This window comes from Lynx canadensis, chromosome D1 (assembly GCF_007474595.2).
Source record: "Lynx canadensis isolate LIC74 chromosome D1, mLynCan4.pri.v2, whole genome shotgun sequence".
In the NCBI taxonomy this organism is placed as follows: domain Eukaryota; kingdom Metazoa; phylum Chordata; class Mammalia; order Carnivora; family Felidae; genus Lynx; species Lynx canadensis.
In genome coordinates this window covers 115120804-115144508 of record NC_044312.2, presented here as the reverse complement: position 1 = coordinate 115144508, position 23705 = coordinate 115120804, and the positions used below count along the sequence as shown (strand labels likewise).

At 58.4% G+C, this 23705-nt stretch overlaps 1 protein-coding gene across 1 annotated transcript; it reads right to left on the bottom strand.

The window, feature by feature from the left end:
• Positions 1-601: 601 nt before the first annotated feature.
• On the bottom strand, positions 602-13504 carry B4GALNT4 (beta-1,4-N-acetyl-galactosaminyltransferase 4). Its single transcript, XM_030333239.1, has 20 exons — positions 13354-13504; positions 10209-10312; positions 9730-9825; positions 9545-9640; positions 9365-9455; positions 9182-9282; positions 8934-9001; positions 8642-8720; positions 7503-7569; positions 7225-7359; positions 7038-7147; positions 6857-6957; positions 6670-6770; positions 5633-6527; positions 2850-3139; positions 2551-2704; positions 2323-2395; positions 2057-2210; positions 1590-1716; positions 602-1180 (listed from the first exon to the last, which is right to left on the bottom strand). Exons 1-20 carry the CDS (start codon positions 13502-13504, stop codon positions 1057-1059), a joined length of 3117 nt encoding a protein of 1038 aa, XP_030189099.1. The 3' UTR covers positions 602-1056.
• Positions 13505-23705: the final 10201 nt, after the last annotated feature.

The following is a 23705-nucleotide window of genomic DNA, read 5'->3' as shown; positions in this document are numbered from 1 at the left end:
AACCTTGTTTTTGGGCTTCTGACCTACAGAACATGGAGGTCATACATTCTGTGTTTCTGGAAATCTGTCACGGCAGCCACAAGGACCTCATATAGGCAGCTGCTTAGTACCAGGCAGAGCACTGGGACCCCCAGGGAGGGGCTGGGCCTTGACAGCGTCATCCAGCCTCTGGGTCAGCACTCTCCTAGTGTGCTCCCGACCCTGAACTTCCACTGACACGAACAGAAGTAAAATAATCACCCCCCCCCACCCCCATCATGGCGTAAACCAGCTTGAGTTGGGTTTTCTGCCTCTGGCAGCTCAGCCGAGTGCCACTCCCAACGTGGCCACAGAACGGGTGCCGAGCTCACCTTGACCTTCTAGGAAGACCGGGTAGGGCTAACATCCAAGTTCTGTTTTCAAAAGGAGTGAAACGACCGAACGTTCTTTTCTCAAAGCTGTGCAGGCCCTGCCCCGTGTCTGTCACTGGTGGCCACATGACTCCACGGGCACCGAGCAGCAGGAAAGAGGCCCGAAGCCCTTTCACCTCCAGGTCCCACCTCTGAAGGTCAAGAGGAGAGGGCAGGAAGAGAGTGGTCTCGGGAGAGGGTGGGGTCGGTAGCCGCTGCTGCTGTGGGACAGGAAGGGGCCTCAGGGGCAGAGAGAGTGTCCGTGAGGGCAGGGCTCCTGGCAGTCACTGAGGCTTATCTCTGCCCTCCCAAGAGAACCAGGCAGAGGACAAGTCAGAACTAAAAAAAATATTTCATTTCATTCTGAATAAAAAACGGAACAGACAGAACTCTCGGAAATCCTGAAAACAACGTCATCGCTACAGCAAAATTTCACAGAAATCATCGCGCAGAGTGTGGAGACCAAGCCCGGGCCCCAACCAGCTGTGAAGGCTGCCTCTCTGGGGAGGGGCACAAAGGGGGCGGTGGCCTCGCTGGGCCAGGCACAGGTGGTGGCCATTCCCCTGCGATAAGCCTTGCCGGGGTTCCCAGGGACCAGGCTCAGGGCCCGGCCTCCAGCCCCCACCAGGGGACGGGGGCCAGGGGCCGGGAGGGGGTGGCCTGGTCTTCAGGATCCCTCGGTGCGGGAGCCCTTCCGGCCACGTGCGCCCCACATTCCCCGCTTGGAGTGGTAGTGGTGGTAGAAATTCCGCACTCGGAGTCGCTCCACCTCCAGCCCTGCCTGCAGGACCCTGGGTGGAAAGGGGGTGTCAGGACCCCGGAGAGGGGTGCCTATAGGATCTGGGTGGTAGGGGGATAGTTGTGGCTGCCCTGGTTCTTCCGGAGCCTGGGGGCAGGGCAGCATGGAAGTGCTCAGGACCCTGGCCCAAGGGCTAGGGGTGTCAGGCCTTCCACTACTGTGGGACCCCGGTGGGAGATGGGGACTCAGGGCCACCACTGGGCCTATAGGATCTGGGGACAGAATTTGTTGCAAGGCTGTTCCCGAGTCTGCAGAACCCTAGAGATAGGAAGAGGTGTGGGGTGGGGTGGGGTCACAGATCCTGGGATACGAAGCGGAAGTCCCTGCAGCACGTGAGGACCCTGGGGTACCCTCCCCGCTCAGAGGAGGTATCCTCAGTCCCCGAGATGGGGGGCAGTCACCTGTCCAGGAGCTCCCAGTCCTCGCCCCCCCACTGGTCCCGGAACTCCTCAGTGTTCATGCCCCCGACGCGGTCGAAGTCTGACTTGTAGATCCCGAAGAGGCCGAAGCCATTCACCTCCCAGTAGCCTGGGTAGGGAGGTGCCCTTCAGACACCAGAACCTGCAAGCCTTCCTCCCCAGCCTCCAGAGGGGGTCTGCTGCAGGGTCCCATCCTTAGAGGGGCGTCAAGGGTCACTCTTCTGTGTGGGGTCATAACCTGCGGCCCTGCACACGACTGGGGTGCTGGAGGAGGTTCCCAGGCATGACCCTGGAGGCTCTGGGGTCCTAGGCAATAGGCGGGGCATTGATGGATCCCCAGGCCCACCTCCGGGGTTAGGAGAGGCCCCCAGGGGCCTGGGCCTCACCCTGCCGTTGGTGGAACTCCCAGTGTTATTGGGGCATGGGGGGGGGGGCATCCAGGGCATTACCGTGCGGGTCCCCCGGCGAGCTCCCACAGCCCAGGCGCATGACCACGGGCGCAAAGGCCAGTTTGCCCTCCACACAGTGTTTGCGGATGCCGTCCAGGATGTTGGGCGGGAAGTGGATGTGCAGATCACAGAGGAAAACGATGCTGCTGGCATCCTGGAGGCCGAGGTCACGGGGAGGCCTGAGCACGCCCCTCCGCTCCCCCAGCGGAGTTCCTTCCTTGGTGGTCTGGACGGGCTGTCCCTGCTCTCCCAACCCTCCCACGCACCTCCACTGCGTCCACTCCAGCCTGCAAGCCCGCCGAGCGCTCAAAGTTTCCAGTTCGCCTCAAGTACTGGTACCTGCGGGAGGTGGGGAGGAGAGCGGGGGGGGGGGGGGGGGGGGGGCGGGAGGTCACAGGCCCTGACCCCTGCGGGCCGGGGCTAGAAAACCCGCGTCCCCGAAGGGGCGGGGGAGGCAAGACGCGCTCGGCCGTCCCTGGCGGGGGCGCTGTTACCGGGGCAGCCGGGCAGAGCGCAGCGCCTGCTCGACGTCCATGTCCTCGCTCTCAAAGTCCACCAGGGTGATGCTGAAGTGCGAGTCCCCCGTGCGGGCGTGCAGCGCGGCCATGTCCGCCAGGAACTGGGCCACCCAGCGCGCCTGGTTCTTCACTGGAGGAAGGTGGTGCCGCTGAGCCCACCCCGACCTGACTCCGCGGGACCCGGTGCACGGCCAGCGGCGCTCCCACTGGCCGCGGGGGCTCGGGGAAGCCCAGCCCACGTCCCAGGTGCCCGGGCCCGAGGCGGTCCCGCGCACCTGGCACGATGAAGTGTACCATCACATCCTGGCGCCAGGCCAGGCGCAGCGGCCGGCAGAGCTCGGGGCGGCCGTCGGGGCGCGTGGGGGCGGCGGGAGCGGGCTCCGGGCTCTCTCCGTCGGCGTCGGCGCCTCCCGCGTGGGCTCCGGGCAGTCGCAGGAAGACGTACTCTGACAGGCGCAGGCGGCCGCCCCCGCGCTCCTGCAGCTCCAACTCCAGCAGGAAGCGGCTTCCGCGCGCGGAGTCCCGGCGCTTCTCCACGTTCACGATGCGCAGAAGCGCGTAGCGCCTGGGAAGCGGGGGCTGGGTCGGCACGCTTGGGCTCCGCGCTTGCGGCCCTCCCTCTTCCCTGCCCCCTTCGCCCCCGAGTGTCCCTGCGGGTCGCCCCCAGCCCCAGAAACCAGGCGGCCACTCAGAAGAGGGGCTGGGGCAGCTGCCGTGAGTTCCCTCGTGTCCCAGGCTGCCGTACCCCGCCCACGCCGCGTCCTGCCGGGGAGCTCCGAGAGGGCGGGCGCCCATTTCGTGCCTCCCCTCCCTAGGGCAGCCTCCTCTGTGGTCTTCGCGTCACCGCTCACGCATGCGCAGTGACCTTTATGACGGCGCCACCCACTGTCCACAGGGCGAGGTTCGCTGGTCTTACACTGCCATTCTAGGGCCTTAAGCCGGCTCGGCTTGCCTTCAATGTCCCCGCGTGCTGAGTGAGCCCACTTCCTCCCGCACTGGCTCTTTTCTCCGGGGTATCCAGTCTGCAAGCTTGCCCCAATCCTCCCCGGCTCTTTCCGAGGCCCCTCAGATAAGCCTCCCTTTGCCTCTTCCGGCACCAGCCCCGGGGCGGTCCTGACCCAGGGGAAGATGCCGCTGGGCCGCCCTGAGCCTCTTCTGCCCCTTCCCTCCTGGCCCTGCTGAGCGCCTTCGTCCTCCACTCTGCTACCAAGCAGAGGCTTCTCATCCCGGGAAAACGGGACCTTGCCCTTGACTACAGTGGCTTCTTCCTTTCTCCAAATGGCCTCCCTTTGCAGCCCCCTGACCATGGGAGCCTACCTGTGTGACCCCCAAGGAGTCCCCACTCCTCCCTGCAAACCCCGCCATTCCCACTGTGCTCTCCCCGAGCGTCAGGGACTTTCTGCCCCAAACACTCTGGGTCTTTCTGAACTCTCAGTCCCTAGGCCCACCCACACCCTACTCTCACGAAGCTTTGAGCCAAGAACTCAGCCACCTAGAATCAAATCCCTGCCCTTCCCACACCATCTCTTCACTGCCCTGGCACAAGCCAGGCAGTCATGGCCCCTGTGGGCTCCCATCCTGTCCACGCCCCTCCAAGGCAGCAACAGGCCTGTCTGCAACCCCAACAGGTCGGCCCCTGTCTTGCTCAAAACCTGGTACGGTCTGCAAGAAAAATGAGTCCTGAGCAGGTTGCTCGAGGCCCACGATGGCCCCTTCTCCGTCCTCTGCACACCGGGCCCCTGGCCTCCTGCCCCAGTGCCTTTGCCTACCAGTGCTGTCTGCACTGGTTCTACTCCTCTTTTAAGGCTCACAGAACCCACCAGTGTCTCCTTTGGGGCCAACTTTGGGGCCTCCCATTCTCTGCCCCGCTAGCCTACATATGGGGGTGGTGACAGGCCTGGATTCCTGGGGGGTGGGGGCGGGGATCAGAGGCAGCAATGGGACAGGAGCCCTGCGCTCCCCTGAGCTGGAGAAAGACCCTCTGGGAAGACCCAGGAGCCCTGTACCAGAAGACGAGGAGGGGTCCAGGCACTCTCAGCCTGACCTTTGGGTCTCTACTTGGAGGAGAGCCCTGGCTGGTTCAGATTCATTCTTGGGTTCAGGCCCAAGGTGACAGGGTGGGTTTGGAGGTTCAGGACAAGGGAGCCCACCTGGGTGCCTGTGAGGAGGTGAGGCTTCTAACACTGAACAGGAACCCTGGACACTAAGAAGCCCCAGGAGACAGGGAAGAGACAGGGAGAGACAGCTCTTCCCTTGGAGGTCCGTGTGCCATGCCCAGACCAGCACCCTGTTAAACCCTGGGAAGGTCTGAAGGTTCCACAGAGGCCAGGACTTCCCCTTCCCAGGCACACACTTCCCAGGGCCTCCCTCCCACGCACCCCCCCAGGGCCTCCCCTCCCACACTCACCTCCTCCAGGGCCTCCCCTCCTACATGACCCCCCCACACCCTCCCACACTCACCCCCCAGGTCCTCTCCCTCCAGGTACCCCCCTCCTCCCCTCCGCCCTTTCCCAGGCGCATTTCCTCCCAGGGCCTCCCCTCCCACAAGCACCTCCCAGGGCTTCCCCTTCCCAGGCTCCCCCCCACCCAGGTCCTCCCCTTCCCAGGCGCACCCCCCCACCCAGGGCCTCCCCTCCCACATTCACCTCCTCCAGGGCCTCCCCTCCTACATGACCCCTCGACCCTCCCATACTCACCCCCCAGGTCCTCTCCTTCCCAGGAACGCCCCCTTCCCCCCTCCTCTCCTCCTATACGCATTCCCCAGGGCCTCCCCTCCCACTCCCCCCCCCCCCCCCCCGCCCCTCCCCTCCCACACGCACCCTCCCCAGGGCCTCCCCTCCCACACTCACCCCCCCAGGGCCTCCCCTTCCCAGGCGCACATCCTCCCAGGGCCTCCCCTCCCATACGCACCTCCCAGGGCTTCCCCTTCACAGGCACCCCCTCCAGGGCCTCCCCTCCCATATGCCCCCCCCCCAACATTCACCATCCCCCAGGTCCTCCCCTTCCCAGGCGCACGCCCTCTAGGGCCTCCCCTCCCACGCGCACACTCCGGACGCACCCGCCGTGGCGCGCGTTGAGCCGCTCCATGTACTGGGCCACCACGTCCACGGCCTCGGCCTCGGGCAGCTGCAGGTTCCCCGACACGTTGCAGCGCAGGTCGTTCCAGTCGGAGCGTAGCTGCTCGAAATCCACGGCGCCCACGCTGAACGTGCGCTGCCAGTCAATGGCGTCCTCGCGCCAGCGGCCTCGGGGGGCTCCCGCGGCCTCCTCGCTGTCCTCATCTTCGCCCCGCGCCCCGTCGTCGTCATCGTCTGCCTCCTCCTCGTCGCCCGCTGCAGGCAGCTGCGCCCTGGACACTTGGGACAAGCTCAGGAAGGAGGTCACGGGCTGAGCTTCCGACGACAGGTTCGCGGCCGCGGTCGGAGCTGGGAGTCCCAGCAAGCGCGGCTGGCCCTCCAGGCTCCCCTGGGTGGCCTGCGCCCGGGCCGGGGGCCTCAGCTCTGCGCCCGGGGAACCACCGGTCCTGCGGCCTCGAGACCGCGGCGGTCGTGGGGGCGCCCGCAGCTGCACCCGGGGAAGAGGTCTGGGGCGGAGGAAGACTCCGGGGAAGGGCGGCCAGGGTGGGCCGCGTGGGCCGAGAGGCGCCCGCAGTCCCGGCCGCACCCGCGTCACATACACCTTCGGGGGCTGCTGCTGAGCCGCAGCTCGGGGGCGCAGGGCGCGGCCCAAGAAGAGGGGCAGGGGGCGCGCGGCCCGGGCGGCCCAGCTCAGCGCCCGGGAGCGCCGGGTGGTGGGCAGGTCTCCGGGGCTGGGAGGCACCGGCGGGGCGGGCGTGGCTCCGGGCGCTGTGGGGGCCGCGGGCAGGGGGAGGTGGTGGCGGCTCTGCAGGGGGGACGCCTCCGTGGGCTCCAGGCTGTCTAGCAGCTCCCCCTCTTCCTCATCGTCCAGGAAGTCTGCGGGAAGCAGCCCAGGTGGGCACAGGCTGGGGGGGCGCACTCCACGCCCAGGTGGGCACATGCTGGGGGGCGCGCGGGGGTCACTCCACGCCCAGGTGGGCACAGGCTGGGGGGCGCGCGCGCGGGGGGCGGTACTCACCATCCGGGTTGAGAAAGAGGAAGGCTCGGCGCTGCACCTCTTCCTCCTCGTCTTCCTCTCCCTCCTCCCTGTCCATCTTCATGTATTTATAGAACCCAAACCTGGGGCGGTGAGGGGCATCAGAGAGGACCCCCCCCTACCGGCCGCTGGCCCCCCCCCCACCCCATCCCTTGCCTGCCCCACCCACCTCTCCAAGTACAGCGGCGACTCTCGGTAGAAGCACTTGTTTTCCGTCTCCATGTGCGTGAGGCGCGTGTGGTCATTGGGGTAGACAAAGGACAGGTACACCTGTGGGCGGGGCAGAGGGCTCAGGGGACCCTGGGCGGGAGGCCGGGGCCTCAGGGAAGGTCTTGGTGAGGGGCACTTACAAACTGCAGCCCCTGGTATCTCGCGATTGGAAAGTCCTTGACAACATAGGTGGGGGCGTAGGTGCAGGGCTCCAGCACGTTCTCCAGACTCGAAGGCTCCACCCGAGGTGCTGTGGGAGGAGTGGTCACAGAGTGGCAGGCTGGGTATCCCTGCCCCCCCCTCCCCCCCTCCACGGTCCCCTCTCACTGAGGAAGAAGGTGTCTCGGGGGTCTGGGCGCAGCATGTCAGCTCTGGGCTCCTCCTGTGGCAGGCGCCCCCCCACGTGGCTGGCTGGAGACTGGGGGACATGGGCCACGTGGTCCATCTTCAGGGACGATTCATCTGGGGACAGAGGAATGTGTGGGGTCCTCAGGAGTACCCAAGGACCACTCCTCACCCCTCCCCACCCACATCCAGAGACCACCCCAAAGAGACCGCAGATCAGGAGCCCACCCCCCTCCCCAAAGAGGCACTGGGCTCCACACCTGTGTACAGGGAGATGTGAGCAGAGCCTATGACCTCAAACTTCAGGCCTGGCAGGAAGGCTCGCCACTAGGGAAGGGAGAGAGCGGTCAGGACCAAAGCTCTGTGGTCCTGGAGCTGGAGAGGAACGGGTCTTTTCTGAACGTGGGCATGGGGAGCAGGTGGGGACAGCCCCTTCGAGGGCACAGGAAGCTTGGAGGTTGGATGGCAGAGGGGTTCTTGGTGGATGGGACACCCCCCTCCCATGCTCCCTCCAGGCCTTTCCTGACACCCTAAGCACTTCCTTGCCCGCTGGTTATGGCTTTGCCACCGCCTCCTTCCCCATGCTGCAGCCATCGCCTTCCTGGCGGTCACAGCTAGCCTTCTAGAGGCCCCTACCCCTCGCCTCACTGGACCTCACCCTCCCCGTTTCCCCATTCCTGTGGCAGCTCCTTCTCAGTCTCCTCCTTTGCAGACTCGGTTCCTCCCTCCCTCAAGCTGGGGTTCCTGGGAGCTGTTCCAGGCCCTCTCCCTTCCTAGCTCATTCTGGGTCTCCTGGGCACCCCCTTGGCTTCCATAAGATCACCCCAAGCCTGCGTTTCCAGCCTGGACTCCCTGCTAGCTGAGCTGGGTTGATGCCTAGCACACACAGTCGACAAATGCCCCATCTCCCCTAGCCAGGCTCAGGCCCCACCTCCCTGCTTCAGGGACCATGTCTAAACGATCCGCCCCCGCACAGGCTCTCTGCAGCAGTGGCCAAAGGGTTTTTCCTGAAATGCAAACCCAGTTGCTTTGGGCTGTCCAGGGTTCGCGTTGCAGGCCCTGCCTGGCCACTGGATCCTCTAGGGTTCTGGAAGAACTCTGCTGTTCTTGAGATCTGGAGTTCACCTGAGGCACCCCAATTCTCTCCTCACTGGATCTCCCTACGAATGTCTCATCTCTCAAGACTCTACTCAAGCACCACTTCTCCATGTAGCCTCCCTGGGCAGAGTTGATCTTGGACCCCCCCGTCCCTGAGTGTCTGCTTTGCTAACTAGATGGGAACTCCTGGGGTGAGGGGGCAGGACCCACACCATTGTCCTGCAGGGAGTGTTGGGAGCAGAGAGAGCAGGGGAAGGGACGTGGATTCTCCAGAAGCCCACGGATGGCAGGCCACACTCACGCCCACTTCCACGTGGTCTGAGCCTCGGTCGTCCTGCTTGTGCAGCAGCTCAAAGTAGTACCTCCGGGAGGCCATGAGCCTGGGGACATAAGCGGTCAGGGGGACATGCTCCTACCATGCTCCAGGAGCCCCAAACAGAAACCCCAGAAAAGGTGGGGTGCTCAGGGGCGGTCCCTCGGGGCGATGGCAGTGTGGCCACGACAGTACAGGTGCAGTGGTTTCCTGTGTGCTGGTGCATGTTCCCCCCCGCCCCCCAATACACCCCGGTGCACACACGCTCCCAGTCACTCACCGCTTGGGCTTGGACACCTGCGAGCTGAACTTGGTGAATTCCCCAGGTGCTGTCCACTCTGAGCCAGTCTGGGAAGCGATACAGAAGGGTGGGGGGGTTCACCCTCTCCTTGGGGGCACCAGCCTCATCCAGTCCCCGTCCCTCAGAAGCTGGAGGAGACAGGTGACGGAGGCGGAGGAGGCCCAGTGAAGACAGATAGGGGTGTGGGTGGAGGGGCTGGGGTGGGAGGGCTGTGGGGTTAAGGGTACCTTGCCCACAAAGGCCACCAGCTGGGCACCCGCCGGGCTCTCATTTGGGCTCAGCCAGAACTCAGAGTTGTCATCCGAAGCCACAGAGAACTGGACGTCTCCTAGGCCACAGGACAGGGGCTCAGGGGGGTGGTGTGGGGCCCTTCCTGCTGCCCCCTCCCTGGCACATCCCCACCCCCGCACCATCTCTCGCCGGGTGGATGAAGCCGAAAATCCGTAGTCCGTAGTTCTTCCACTTGGGGGACACAGCCAACTTCTTCACGGTGGTGCGAGTCTGGGGGGACAGTGGCCTCTGACGTCAAAGCCTTTCCCTGTCCTGCCCTGCCCCCCACCCCCTGCCAGCTCCCTACCACTGGCACTCACGTGCGGAAACAGCGGGAAGTGCAGGTTCCTCCTCAGATGGCCCACGGCGCCTCCGCACCAGTCCTCAAACACATGCAGGTTCACCTGCCCCTTGTACTGGGGGGCGGGAGGTGGGCCTTACCTTCTGCACAGCCCCCCCCCCCCCGCCCTCCCCTGAAGCTCATCACAAGCCAAGCAGAGCTCACCTCTTCCCACCAAGGGGGAACCTGATGGGTGAGGTTCAGAGGGGGTGGTTTTCCAGCCCCCACAGGAAACAGCATGTTTGGGTCCCGTCCTTCCGGCTACAGGACAGAAAAGGCACCAGGGTCAAAACAGCAATGGGAAGACAGGGAGGGGTCACCCCCCACCCCCACCCCACACACACAGCGGGACACACCTCACAAGGACTCCCCTGCACACATCCAGCCATAAAATCCCGAACCCGTGGTACCCCAACCACACACACCCAGAGGACCCTCACCACACCTGCCCAGGCAAGCACTGGCCAGCACGCTCGCGCACACCCATGCCCGCCGGACGTGAACTGCAGGCTGGGCCGTGCTCCGTGCCTGCACCCGCGTCCTCCATCCACCCAGCCCACAGGTCCCGAGGCCACTGGCACACTAGTGGCCTCAGGGATGTGTGTGTGCCGCACACACGTGTTCTTCCCCACAGCCCTGCTCACCACCTGCTCCTCCTCCCGACTCTCGCTGGAGTCCTCCGCCCTCTGTGTGGACAGCGCAGCGCGGACGCCCCTGCCCTCCGTCACACCGCTCAGCTTCTCGCCATCTGTGGGCGGCACGTGGGGCATGACTGGGGCCCAGGCTCTCTCCGAGGCGGCCCCTGCCGCTGGGGGTCAGGTGGGGACAGCAGTGTCTCCTGCTGAAGCCTTCGCACTTCAGTCTGCTCCCCGTGCTGCCCAGGGCCCCACCTGTGGCTGTGCAGTTGCTCTCTGGGTCCTTCTTCCACATTCCGCCTCTGGGGTGGGCGGCCCCCTCTCAAGCCCTCCACCTGGCTTTTCCTAGCCCCTGACTGGTACCAGGGAGCAGAGTCATGTGTGTGCGTGTGCTAATGCATATACATACACACTTGTCTGGCCATCCTCACCGCGGCCCTGCCTCCGGGAAGGCCCCCAGGACTACTGCACTGTGCCCTCAGCACTTTTCCCTCGTCCTGAGGGTTCCGTGTCTCCCTCCCTCATCAGAACTGCGTGCTAAGGGTCAGTGCTAGCGCTTGTTATTGGAAAGCTGGTGCTTTTGTCTTCAGGCTAAGCCAGCCCCTGCTCACGGCACATGTGCCACCTGCTGGCCTTGAGAGGGGTTCAGGACCAGAGGAGTCCTGGCACCAGCCTGGACAGAAGAGGAACAGACATGCTGGTCTGGCTGCTGGGGGGCCGGGAGCCAACATGGCTCCAGCGACTGTGACCCCGAGGAACCCCTCCTAGGTCTGTCTGTGGCTCTCTCCAGAGCTTGGCACCCTTATACACAACCCCTATCCTAGGGCCGACCATCCCCATGCCCCTAACTCCCTCAAATTCCCAGGCTTCTTGCCTAAGCTGTGGACCTGAACATCCCACCCTGTCCTCTGGGGGGAGGGGTGTGCCACACCTTGGGACTCAAGGCTCTTCTGGGAGGCTTTATTATATCCCACCTCTGCCCCCAGCCCCGTGCTCCCAGCCAGGGATACCCAATCCAGGAGCACCCCCTCTGCTCCAGGGCAAGCCGGAATTTCGACATTCATGCCCATCCTTCAATCCAGACCCACAGATTCCTGTGTGGACACAATTGGCCTGAGTCCCTTCTCCGGGGGAGGGGAGCTGACCTTAGTTTCCTGCCTGTAGGACCCCTGTGGTACTTGCCCGCCTGCTCCTTCTTCTGAGTTCCTCCCCCACTGTCCTCTGTCCAGCTGGGAGGTGAGCCCCTAAGAGGCTCCTGGCCAAATCCCCCCAGCCTGGCCCTATGCTCCCTGCCCACCAAGCTAAGTCCATGGGTACCAGGAGCCTTCTGTGGTGGGGTCCCAGCCCAGGCTTCCACCACTGTCCAGCACAGTGAGATCCCCAGAGGGCTCCTGCCACATGGGTATCCTGCAGGACACCAGGAAGGTAGACCCCCTGTCCCGCTCCAGTGCTGCCTCCCCAGCTGGAAGTGAAGACAGCACTGACCCAACAGTCAAAAAGTCCTCGGGCGTGTCCAGCTGCTCCGCTTCTCACCAGCCTTACCCTGGTGGGAGCCCAGGTGGCTGGGCGAAGAGGCTGCAGCCCAGAGCCAGGACCCATGGGCTGGGGCTTTCCTGGAAGGTGCCCCATGAGAGTTTGACCTTCCAGGACGCTGAACAGCTCCTGCTCACCCAGGAGTCGTAAGGGCAGTCTGCCGGTCCAGCTGAGAGCAGAGAGGCCCTCGGAAATGGGGTTCCCACACTTCTACTCCCTCCCAGTTGCTGAGCTAGACTCCCCAGCTACTCAGGAAGTCAGTTGGTGAAGACTGCGGTTGCTCAGAAAGCCACAGAGGTGGCTGGGGAGGGGGGGTGGGTTTTCTTCTGTGTCACTGGGTCACGATCTGGGATCCTGCCTTATTTGCTGATAGCTGGGGGAGGGGGGCTTCTTTTAGGGACTGAGCTGTGCTGGGGACCCCTCATGGGTGTGGTGGCTGTGAGGGGTGTAGACTCTGGGGGGTTGGGACAAGCTCCACACCCCTGGCCTGGGAGGTCTGTGGAGCCAGGTGTCCAGGCACATGGAAAGGAGGCAGAAGGGAACCGAGCAGGGAGGCCCTCAGTGGAGTGGCCCTGGGTGCCGTGGGCCAAAGTCACTGTTAGGAAGAGGGTGAGGAAGCGGGACCCACGCCCCTGACCTCTCACCCTAAGGGCACCCAGCACCACACTTCCTAAGAAGGGGTAGGGGCAGCCCGGCTGGGAGCTTCCCTGCCTGGGCAGAGGAGGCTTCTGCTCTGGCCTCTGCTGGGAGGTTTAAGGTGTGTGTGGGGGGGGGGGGGGGGTTACTCGTGCCCTGAGGTGCCTCCCTCTCTCCCAAGCCCTCCCCCTTCCCCAGGTTCCAGGCTCCCTGCTTCTCCCCTTCCCACCAGGTTGTCACAGGCTCATCCCTCCTGCCAGGCACACTCTCCCCCCAGATGTCGTGGGCGGGCAGCACCACCTTCAAGGGGCCATCCAGACCCCCCTGCCCTGGCTCTTTCGCACCACACTCACCAGGAACTGATTTGCTTTGTGGGTTTATTGTCTTCACCGGAGTGTGAGCTGGAGGAGCCTGGGAAAGTTTACTCCAGGCAGTTCAGGGGTCCCCAGGCTGGACCCCCATCACTGTGCTTCCCCACCCCCACCCCCACCCCCACCCCAAAAGCCTGCCCCTTGTCACAGGGTTAGTTAGGGCACCCCTCAGGAAGCCTTCCAACTGCACCAGTCAGCTCCCTCCAAACCCTCCCCGACCCCCACCCCGAGGGGAGGCTGGACCCCTCCCTCCTCTCTCCCCCAGCAGACGGGTAAACTGAGGAGACAAGCGGTGGGGGTGCGAGGCCTTCCTGAAAAGCCCAGCCTGCAGGGCCTGCGGGCGATCTCCCTGAGAGCCCGCTGTTCACCCCGTCACTGCTGGCTCCAGGTCACATCCCGGAGTCGGCCCAGGTTCGGGGACGCTCCCCAAGAGGGTCGCGGGCGTCACTGCTGACGTCATTGGGCTCCGGGCCCGGCCGAACCGCGCCCCCTGCCCAAATACCGCAGAGCCGGGAAGGGCGGGCGGCCGGGGTCTCCGGGCGCGGTGCGGAGGCCCGGCCCCCCAGCGCTCCTCGGGGTGCCCCCGCCCCCCGCCCCCGGACGCGCCCCCGTACCTCGCCCGTAGCCCAGGCGCTGGCGCAGCGCGCGGCCCTGGCGCACCAGGCTCAGGTGCACGTACGTGAGCCACGCGGCGCAGGTGACCAGCACCAGCAGCAGCAGCAGCTTGATCTGTTTGCGGATCTTCTTCACCGGGAACCACGGCATCGCGCCCGGCCCCGCCCCGCCTCGGGCCGCGCTCAGCGACACCGCTGCGGCCCCCGGTTCCCGCGCGCCCCGCGCCGCGGCCCCCGGCCCCGCATGGCCCTTTGTCCGCCGCCCGCGGCCACACCGAGCGGCCGCGACCCCAGGCTGCCCCCCGCCCCCCGGCCGCGGGCCCGGGGTGGGCGGCGGAGCGGCTCCCGGCGGTGCCCCCGCCCGGCCCCGCCCGGCCGCTCGGGCTCCACGCTCCTGGGGGCCGCGGCGGGACCCAGCAGCATCCACGCTGCGGTGCTACCCACCGTGAAACGGACCCGGCGGCCGCGCGGCGCGAGCCAACCGGGGCCCGGCCGGCCCGCGGGGAGCCAATCGGCGGCGCGGGGGGCGGGGCCGGCGGGTTAGGGTGTGCCCGCCGCCCGTCTCCACGCAACGCGCGCGCATCCACCTGGGCGCGCCGGCCCGCGCAGCTCCCGGGCGCGGGGGGCCGGAGGTGCGGAGGCCCGGGGACGGGGCCCCGGGAGGGGTTCACGGAGGACGGGGAGGTGCGGGGGACAGGGGAACGAGGGTCCGGGGGGGGGTGCGCGAAGGACGCGGGGACACGGGACAGAGGTCAGGCGGTGTCCAAGGGACAATGTGGTGCGAAGGACGCGGGAAGCAGGGACGGGGGATGGGGAGGTGCAGAGGCCGGGGGCAGGGGTGTTGGTGGGTGGGGACGGGGGCGGGCATAGAGGCAGGGGACATGCAGAGGACCGAGGACTGGGGTTGCTCGAGGGACGGGCTGCAGAGTCAGGGGGACGCGGGAAGTGTAGAAGTGCGGCGTAGGGGAGACACAGAGCCCTGGAGGATGTGGACGTGGTTACGCGGGGGTGGGGACCAGGGTGTGTAGGGACGGAGGCAGTGGAAGGCGCAGGCTGTGTGGGTTGGGGGACAGTCGGGACACAGGCAACAGAGGACTCAGGGACAGGAAATGGGGGGGCACCAGGGCTTGGGGAATGTGGGGGAAAGCTGGGGATAGGGGTACAGCCTGGTCTTGGAGTTGGAGCCAGCCTCTAGAAAACAGTGCAGCCAGAAGGAACGGGGCTCCAAGTGGAGGAAAAGACGTTTGGGAGAGAGACAGGTGGTAGGTAATGATGATGGGTGAGGGGGGCAGGAGTGGGTGTGTGGGCCTTGCCACGGAAGTGAGACAGAGGAGGGTCTCCAAAGCACGTGGCTTCATCCTGCAGGGCCAGAGGCTTAACCAGGCTTCCACGTGGGTGGGCGGCAGAGGGGCCTGGTGGTGGCTTCCAGCGAATGCAGAGTGAACACGGAGAGAAGTTGCACAGACAGATGGGGCAGGGCACACTGGAAGGGTCAGGAGGGGTGCGCAACGTACGTCTTCCACGTCCACTGTGGACTTGAGTGCTGGGGTCTGGCGTGCGGCTCCCGCTGAGCTGATGGTGAACTTTGTGCACTTGGTTCCAGTTCTTGCCTGGGCTGTTCTGACCTGCCCAGCGGCCAGCCCGACCCTTCTCCCTTTACCCCTTCCTGCACCTGTTCCAGTTTTGTGTTGCTGTGTAACCAACCACCCCAACATTAGTGGTGTGAAACAAGGCCTACTTATTGTGTTCATGGATTCTGCGGGTCAGGAATTTAGACAGGGCCTCATGGGACAGCTTTTCTCTGCTTGATGATGTGGTGGGAAGATGCGAAGGGCTGGGGTGACTGATGGCTGGGCTGCAGTCATCTCGTGTTGGTGCCTTGGTGGAGACGGCTGGGCTCAGCCAGCCTGGTTCACCGGAGCATCTGGACATAGCCACTTCCAGGAGGTGGGCTCTGGGCTCCAGCAAAGGGGCAAAGTGCCCGATGGGTCACCACACAGTAGTTCTGCCACATGCTGTCACAGGCCACCCAGGTTTGAGCAGAGGGGACGTGGACCCCACCTCATCCCGAACAAATTGTGTGGGAAGTTGCAATTTGGGTGTAACATGCACACGCCCTTCCTTTTCTGTCCTTTTATTTTAATGTTGGGGCACAGAATCAAGCTGGCCACATCCCACGATTACAGCATTCTGTCGCCTACCCTGTGGACAATGCCCCCATCTTCAAATGTCCTCACCCACCCCCTCTCGTTCTTGCCCCTTCCCTCCCCCAACTCACCTTCCATATTTAAGTTGTCTGCACACTCATTAAAACATATCAAGCTGTGTGTTTTAAACGTAGAAGTATAGTAGAGAATGGTCATAGGAACCAAAATCTGGGACGTAGGTGTGTTTATTGCTGCTGGAGTATTGTTTCTTTGTGCCCCCTTAGCAGACAAGGCAAAGAAATATATGCCTAGACCAATTGTATATACACGAGCCTGTTAATGTTTCTCTGTGCAGCCAGCTGTACCTACGTTAAGCTAAACACGGGTTCTTACTCCGTCTCCGACCACCACCCGTTACCCCAGGGCCCATCCTCCCCTCGATCCCCTGTAACCTCCCACTCAGCGGTGAGACCGCACGGGGCTCCCACCGGCCGCCGGCCTCGTACTCAGTTGTTCACTCCAGGACGCGGGGCCGCAGGATCAGAACTGGTCACCTGACCCGGCCGGGAACAACTTCGTCAACTAGAGCCCGGCGCTCGCGGGCGGGTGCCCTGCCTTGAGTCTTACGGACTCCCGCCCCTTCAGTGAGGGGGTTTCACGCGTTTGTGACACCCCGAGAGTCTGGCCACCGTCTGCATCCCTTCCTGGGTCCCCGACGTCCGAAATTATCTTTCTTTAATTCGCGAACATTAGGTTTACTCTGTGTTGTTGAGTTCCGTGCACGTTGACAAATCTACCGTTACAGTAGCGTTCAAAACAGCGTCAACATCCTCCACACCCCGTGCTCCCCCCAGTCATCTCATCCACCTCCTTCTGTGTCCCTGGCAGACACTGGTCTTTTTACTGTCGCCTTATTTCCCCTTATCAGAATGTCGTATAGTTGGGGTCTTTCCAACTGGCTTCTCTCGGGAACATGCATTTATGGTTCATCCATGTCTTTTTGTGTTTTGGTAATTATTTTCTTTTTAATCACTGAATAATATTCCATTGTATGAATGTACCAGTTTGGCCATTCACCCGTGAAAGACATCTTGGTTGTTCCTCGCTCCCAGTTTTTGGTAATCACGAATAAAGCTGCCACAGACATTTGTGCGCAAGTTTTTGCGTGGACATAAGTTTTCAACTCGATTGGATAAACACCCAGGAGTGCAATTACTGGGTCATATAGCAAGACTGTGTTTAGCTTTGGGGGCGTCTGGGGGGCTCAACTCGTTAAGTTTCCAATTCTTGATTTCAGCTCAGGTTGTTATACCCAGAATTCATGATTCCCAAAGACCCCTAGGGAGCCTAGTCTGATGCAAAAGCAAATGGGCCTTTATCCGAGCTAGCTCTGAGCTCAATCCCCTACCTGCACCGAGGCAGTGGTGAGATACCGGGGAGAGAGTTTCTTGAAGAATTTTTTTTTTAACGTTTGTTTATTTTTGGGACAGAGAGAGACAGAGTATGAACGGGGGAGGGGCAGAGAGAGAGGGAGACACAGAATCGGAAACAGGCTCCAGGCTCCAAGCCATCAGCCCAGAGCCCGACGCGGGGCTCGAACTCACGGACCGCGAGATCGTGACCTGGCTGAAGTCGGATGCTTAACCACTGCGCCACCCAGGCATCCTGGGGGTAGAGAGCTTCAAAAGGACAAAAGTTTTATTGGGGCCTAGAGGCAGTTGGTGAGGTAATGGCTGTGGCCTCAGCCGATTGGCTGGGGAAGGGTCGGAGTCCTGTTAGGCAGGTGAGCGGGAGGTTACTCAAGGGGAGGAGGTGTGGTCAAGGTGAAGGACACAGAACAAGATGGAGTTGGCCATCGTAGGCCCGCCCTTTCAAGTTCGTGATCCCAGGGTCCTCAGATTGAGCCCCGAGTCCAGCTCAACACTGAGCGTGGAGCCTGGTTAAGATATTCTCTCTCTCTCTCTCTGTCCCTCTGCCTCTCTCCCCTGCTTGTGTGTATGCTCTCTCTCTCTCAAGAAAGAAAGAAAGATAGAATCTTTACAAAGACTACGTTTAGCTTGGGAAGAAACTGCCAGATGTCTTCTAACATGGCTGCATCAATTTGCATTCCTTCCAGCGATGAATGAGACTGCCTTTTCTTCCACATCCTTGCCAGCATTTGGCGTTGTCAGCTTTTAGGATTTTAGTCATTGTATTGATATCTCATTATTTTAATTTGTAACTCCCTAATGATACATGGTGCTGAGTATCTTTTCAAATTCTTATTTGACATCTGTACATATTTGGTGAGGTGTCTCTTCAGATCTCTTGCCCATTTGCCCATTTTAAAATTGTTTTCTTATTGTCGATTTTTGAGAGTTCCTTGTGTACTTTAGATATAGCCCTAAATTTGATATATGTTTTAGAAATATTTCTTCTAATCTGTGGCTTGTCTTTTTTTTTTTTTTTTTTTTTACTGTTTTGCTAGTATATTTAGCAGAGCAAAATTTAAAAATTTTAATGAAGTCCAGCTTAACAATTTTTTCATTCATGGATTTTCTTATCTAAAAAATCATTGCCAGGGGCGCCTGGGTGGCTCAGTCGGTTAAGCATCCGACTTCAGCTCAGGTCATGATCTCGCGGTCCGTGAGTTCGAGCCCCGTGTCAGGCTCTGTGCTGACAGCTCAGAGCCTGGAGCCTGTTTCAGATTCTGTGTCTCCCTCTCTCTCTGACCCTCCCCCGTTCATGCTGTCTCTCCCTGTCTCAAAAATAAATAAACGTTAAAAAAAAAAATAAATAAATAAATAAATAAAAAATCATTGCCAAATCCAAGCTGACTTAGATTTTCTCCTATGTTATCTCCCAGAAGTCTTAAAGCTTTGCAATTTATATTTAAGTCTATGACCAATTTTTTAGTTAATTTTAGTCTGTGTCTAGGCTCATTTTTTTTGTTTATGGATGTTCAGCTTTTCCACCACCATTTGTCAGAAAGACTATCCTTCTCCATTGTGTTGCCTTTGCTCCTTTGTCAAAGATCTGTATCTGTATGGATCTATTTCTGGGCTCTTTGTTATGTTCCATTGATCTATTTGTCTAGTCTTTTGTCAACACCAGGCTGTAACTTTCTAGGAAGTCATATAGTGTCAGTCCTCTAATCTCGTTATTCTTTTCAGTATGGTGTTGTCAATTTCTGGCCTTTGCCTTTTCATATAAACTTTAACGTCACTTTGTCAACATCTACAAAATCACTTGCTAGGGTTTAAATTGGAATTACATCGAATGTATAGATCAAGCTGGGAGGAACTGACATCTTAAATGTATTGAGTTCCTCTCAATGAGCACAGAGTCTCCATTCATTTAGAACTTTGATTTCTTTCATCAACATTTTGTTGTTTTACTCATGTAGGTCTTGTACGTGTTTTGTTAGGCTTATACCTAAGTGTTTCATTTTTTACAGGGCTAATGTAAACGGTATTGTGTTTTTTTTTTTTTTAATTTTTTTATTTTAGGGAGAGAGAAAGAGAAAGAGCAAGCAGGGAAGCAGGGCAGAGGGATAGAGAGAGAATCTTAAGCAGGCTCCACACTAAGCACAGAGCCTCACTTGGGGCTCTATATGAGGACCCTGGTATCACGACCTGAGCTGAAATCAAGAGTCAAATGCTCAACCGACTGAGCCATCCAGGCTCCCCAATGGTATTGTGTTTTAAATGTCAGATTTCCATTGTTCATTGCTGATATATAGGAAAGCAATTGACTTTTGTATATTAACTTTGTATCCTGCAACCTCACAACAATTTTTTATTAATTCCAGGAATTTTGTTGTTAATTCTTTGGGTTTCCTACATAAACAGTTATGTATTCTGTGAACAAAGATAGTTTTATTGTTTCCTTCCCAATCTGCACATATTTTATTTACTTTTCTTGTCTTATTTCACACCCTAGATTCCCAGTATGCTGTTTAGTGGCCCTGGTGAGAGGGGACACCCTTGCCTTGTTCCTGATTTTAAGGAGAGAGCATCTAGTTCCTCACAATTAAGAAATTTGTTAATTGTACATTTTTGGTAGATGATTGTTAATCGAGTTGAAGAAATCCCCCTCTATTCCTAGTTAGTTGAGAGGTTTAATTTTTTTTTAACATATATTTATTTTTGAGGCAGAAAGTGACAGAGCACGAGCAGGGAGGGGCAGAGAGAGAGGGAGACACAGAATCTGAAACAGGCTCCAGGCTCTGAGCCGTCAGCCCAGAGCCTGACGAAGGGCTAGAACTCACAGACCGTGAGATCATGACCTGAGCCGAAGTCAGATGCTCAACCAACTGAGCCACCCAGGCGCCCCTAATTAGTTGAGTGTTTTAATTATGAATTTCACTAAAATGCTTTTTTTAATTTAATTTTTTTATTTTTTATTTACAAAAAATTTTTTTTTTCAACGTTTATTTATTTTTGGGACAGAGAGAGACAGAGCATGAACAGGGGAGGGGCAGAGAGAGAGGGAGACACAGAATCGGAAACAGGCTCCAGGCTCTGAGCCATCAGCCCGGAGCCTGACACGGGGCTCGAACTCATGGACCGCGAGATCGTGACCTGGCTGAAGTCGGACGCTTAACCAACTGCGCCACCCAGGCGCCCCAATTTTTTTATTTTTTTTTAATTTACATCCTAATTAGTTAGCATATAGTGCAACAATGATTTCAGGAGTAGATTCCTTAGTGCCCCTTACCCATTTAGTCCATCCCCCCTCCAGTAACCCTCAGTTTGTTCTACATATTTATGAGTCTCTTCTGTTTTCTCCCCTCCCTGTTTTTATATTATTTTTGTTTCCCTTCCCTCATGTTCATCTGTTTTGTCTCTTAAAGTCCTCATATGAATGAAATATGGTTTTTGTCTTTCTCTGACTGACTAATTTCACTTAGCGTAATACCCTCCAGTTCCATCCATTTGCAAATGTTGCAAATGGCAAGATTTCATTTTTTTTTTAATGTTTTTATTTTCGACACAGAGAGAGAGAGACAGAGCACGAGTGGGGGAGGGGCAGAGAGAGAGGGAGACAGAATCTGAGGCAGGCTCCAGGCTCCGAGCTATCAGCACAGAGCCTGATGCAGGGCTAAAACTCATGAACCATGAGATCATGACCTGAGCCGAAGTCTGATGCTTTACTGACTGAGCCACTCAGGCGCCCCTAGATTTCATTCTTTTTGATTGCCGAGTAATACTCCATTGTATGTGTGTGTGTATATATATATATATATATATATATATATATATATACCACCTCTTCTTTATCCGTTCATCCATCAATGGACATTTGGGCTCTTCCCATACTTTGGCTAGTGTTGATAGTGTTACTATAAACGTGGGGGTGCATGTGTCCCTTCAAAACATCACACCTATGTCCTGTGGATAAATGCCTAGTAGTGCAATTGTTGGGTCATAGGGTAGTTCTATTTTTAGATTTTTGAGGAACCTCCATACTGTTTTCCAGAGTGGCTGCACCAGCTTGCATTCCCATGATTAAAATGCTTTTTAAGAAAGCTCTTTTGATCAAATGTTTTTTCAACATCAATTGATAAGATCATATTTTTCTACCTTAGCTGGCATATATGATAGATTATACTAGTTGATTTTTAAAATATTGAACCAGCCTTGCACACCTAGAATAAATCCCACTGGTTACTAGAATATACTTCTTTTGTGGTGTATAATTCATTGTTGGATTGGACTTGCTAATAATTTGTTGAGGATTTTTGCTTTTGTGCTCAAGAGATATTTGATCTGCAATTTCCTTTTCTTTTCATGTCTATCTGGTTGTGGTTTTGTCAGGGTAATGCTGACTCAGAATGAATTGAGGATTCTTTCTGTTTCTATTTTCTGGAAAATATTGCAGAGAATTGGTATCATCTTTTTCGCTTCAAATATTTGGTACAATTCACCAGTGAAGCCATCTGTGCCTGGTGGTTTCTTGTTTGGAATATTATTAATTATCAATTTAATTTTATCAATAAACATAGACCTATTTAGTTTACCTATTTCTCCTTATGTGGGTTTTTGTAGTCTGTGTCTTTCAAGGAATTGGGCCGTTTCATCTAAGTTATCAAATTTGTGAGCATACAGTTGTTCATAGTATTCTTCTATTATCCCTCTAATGTCAGTGGGATCTGTAGTGATGGCTCCTTTTCCATTTCTCATTGTAGTAATCTGTTTTCTCTTTTCAATTTTTATTAGTCTGGCTAGCAGTTTATCAATTTTATTGACTTTGTCCCTCATATAAACAGCTTTTGGTTTCATTGTTTTTTTCCCTATTGCTTCCTGGTTTCAATTTCATTGATTTCTGCTCTAATTTTTATTATTTTTTTTCCTTCTGTTTGCTTTAGGCCTCTTTGCTGCTTTCTCTAGTTTCCTAAGATTCCTAAGGCTTTAAAAAAAAAAATGTTGGGGCGCCTGGGTGGCGCAGTCGGTTGAGCGTCCGACTTCAGCCAGGTCACGATCTCGCGGTCAGTGAGTTCGAGCCCCGCGTCGGGCTCTGGGCTGATGGCTCGGAGCCTGGAGTCTGTTTCCGGTTCTGTGTCTCCCTCTCTCTCTCTGCCCCTCCCCCATCCATGCTCTGTCTCCCTCTGTCCCAAAAATAAATAAACGATGAAAAAAAAAATTTAAAAAAAAATGTTAACATTTATTTTTGAGAGGCAGGGAAGGGGCAGAGATAGATGGTGACACAGAATCTGAAGCAGGTTCCAGGCTCCAAGCTGTCAGCACAGAGCGGATGCCAGAGGCTAGAACTCATGAACTGTGAGGTCATGACCTGAGCTGAAGTGGGAGACTTAAGTGACTGAGCCACCCAGGCGACACGAGGTCTTTCTTCTTTCTAATTAATTTCTAATTTCTTCTTTTAATTCTATTGATTTCCCTGTAAGCACTGCTGCATCCCAAACATTTTGGTAAGTTGTGTTTTCCTTTTAATTTAGTTCAAGTTATTTTATTTTATTTTATTTTTAATTTTTTTTCAACGTTTATTTATTTTTGGGAGAGAGAGAGACAGAGCATGAACGGGGGAGGGGCAGAGAGAGAGGGAGACACAGAATCTGAAACAGGCTCCAGGCTCTGAGCTGTCAGCACAGAGCCTGACACGGGGCTCGAACTCACGGACCGCGAGATCGTGACCTGGCTGAAGTGGGACGCTTAACCGACTGCGCCACCCAGGCGCCCCAAGTTCAAGTTATTTTAAAAATTTCTCTTGGGACTTATTTTTTTATTCACGCTCAGTCACATGTTCCTCCCGCCACACCTGTGCGTCTGTGTCCATCTGCACTGGGCTAACTCCACTGCCTCAGGTTAAAACAAAATCCCTCAGGTTTGGGTCCAGCGCCTCTCCTCCCCATCTCCTGGTTACAGCGTGTCCTAATTTGTGCTTTAGTGTGATCAGAAATGCGATAGGGACCGATCGGGATCAGAATTCGGGTTAAGCCAGTGCCGCCATCGAGGGGCCGATGGCAGCAACCTGGTGACGGGTCCTCTGGGGGAGACACCCTCCTCTCTCCGCGGCTCCGTGCCCCTCTCGCCGCCTCCCTGCGGTCGCACTTTGCCCAGGCGGCCACCAGGTGGCGTCGCAGGCCCATGCGCGGCAGAGGAGTCAGGCCCTCCGCGCTGCTCTTGCGGGAGGGGTGGCGATGGGTGCCGAGCCCGGGTTGAGGGTGTGCACCCGGCGGGCAGCAGAGGACCCTGGAACCGTCCGAGGGAGCGGCTCCCGCGGTGTGCTGGGGGCGTGGGGGTGGGGTGGGGGTGTGTGTGCATGTTTCCTGGGTCACCCGGCTCGGGATGAGACCCTGTGCCCTGGGGTGGCCGGCTGGGGTGAGGTTATCCGGAGGGTTCCTGGGAAGCCCGGGTGGGCGGCCATCCGGACCCTCCAGACCGCAGGAGGGGGCGGAGGACGGAAAAGGGGCGCGGGGGGTGCGGGGAGGCGGGGACCGGGCCGGGGCTCGCGGGGCGGGGACTGGTCTGGCTGCGCTGTTGCCGCGTCGGAACCCGGTGACAGCAAGCGAACTTCCCCACCTCTCGGATCCCCCCAGGTGGCCGCCGGCTCCTGCCAGGGCGCGCGGGAGGGGTCTGGACACGGGCAGCCCAGGAGGCCTAGGCTGAGGCACTAAGTGTGAGGGGCACTGGCTCAGGGGTCAGATGAGCCCTGCTGTCCGTAGAGCCTTTTGTGAGACACACTGAAAGCTCAAGACCCGGGGCG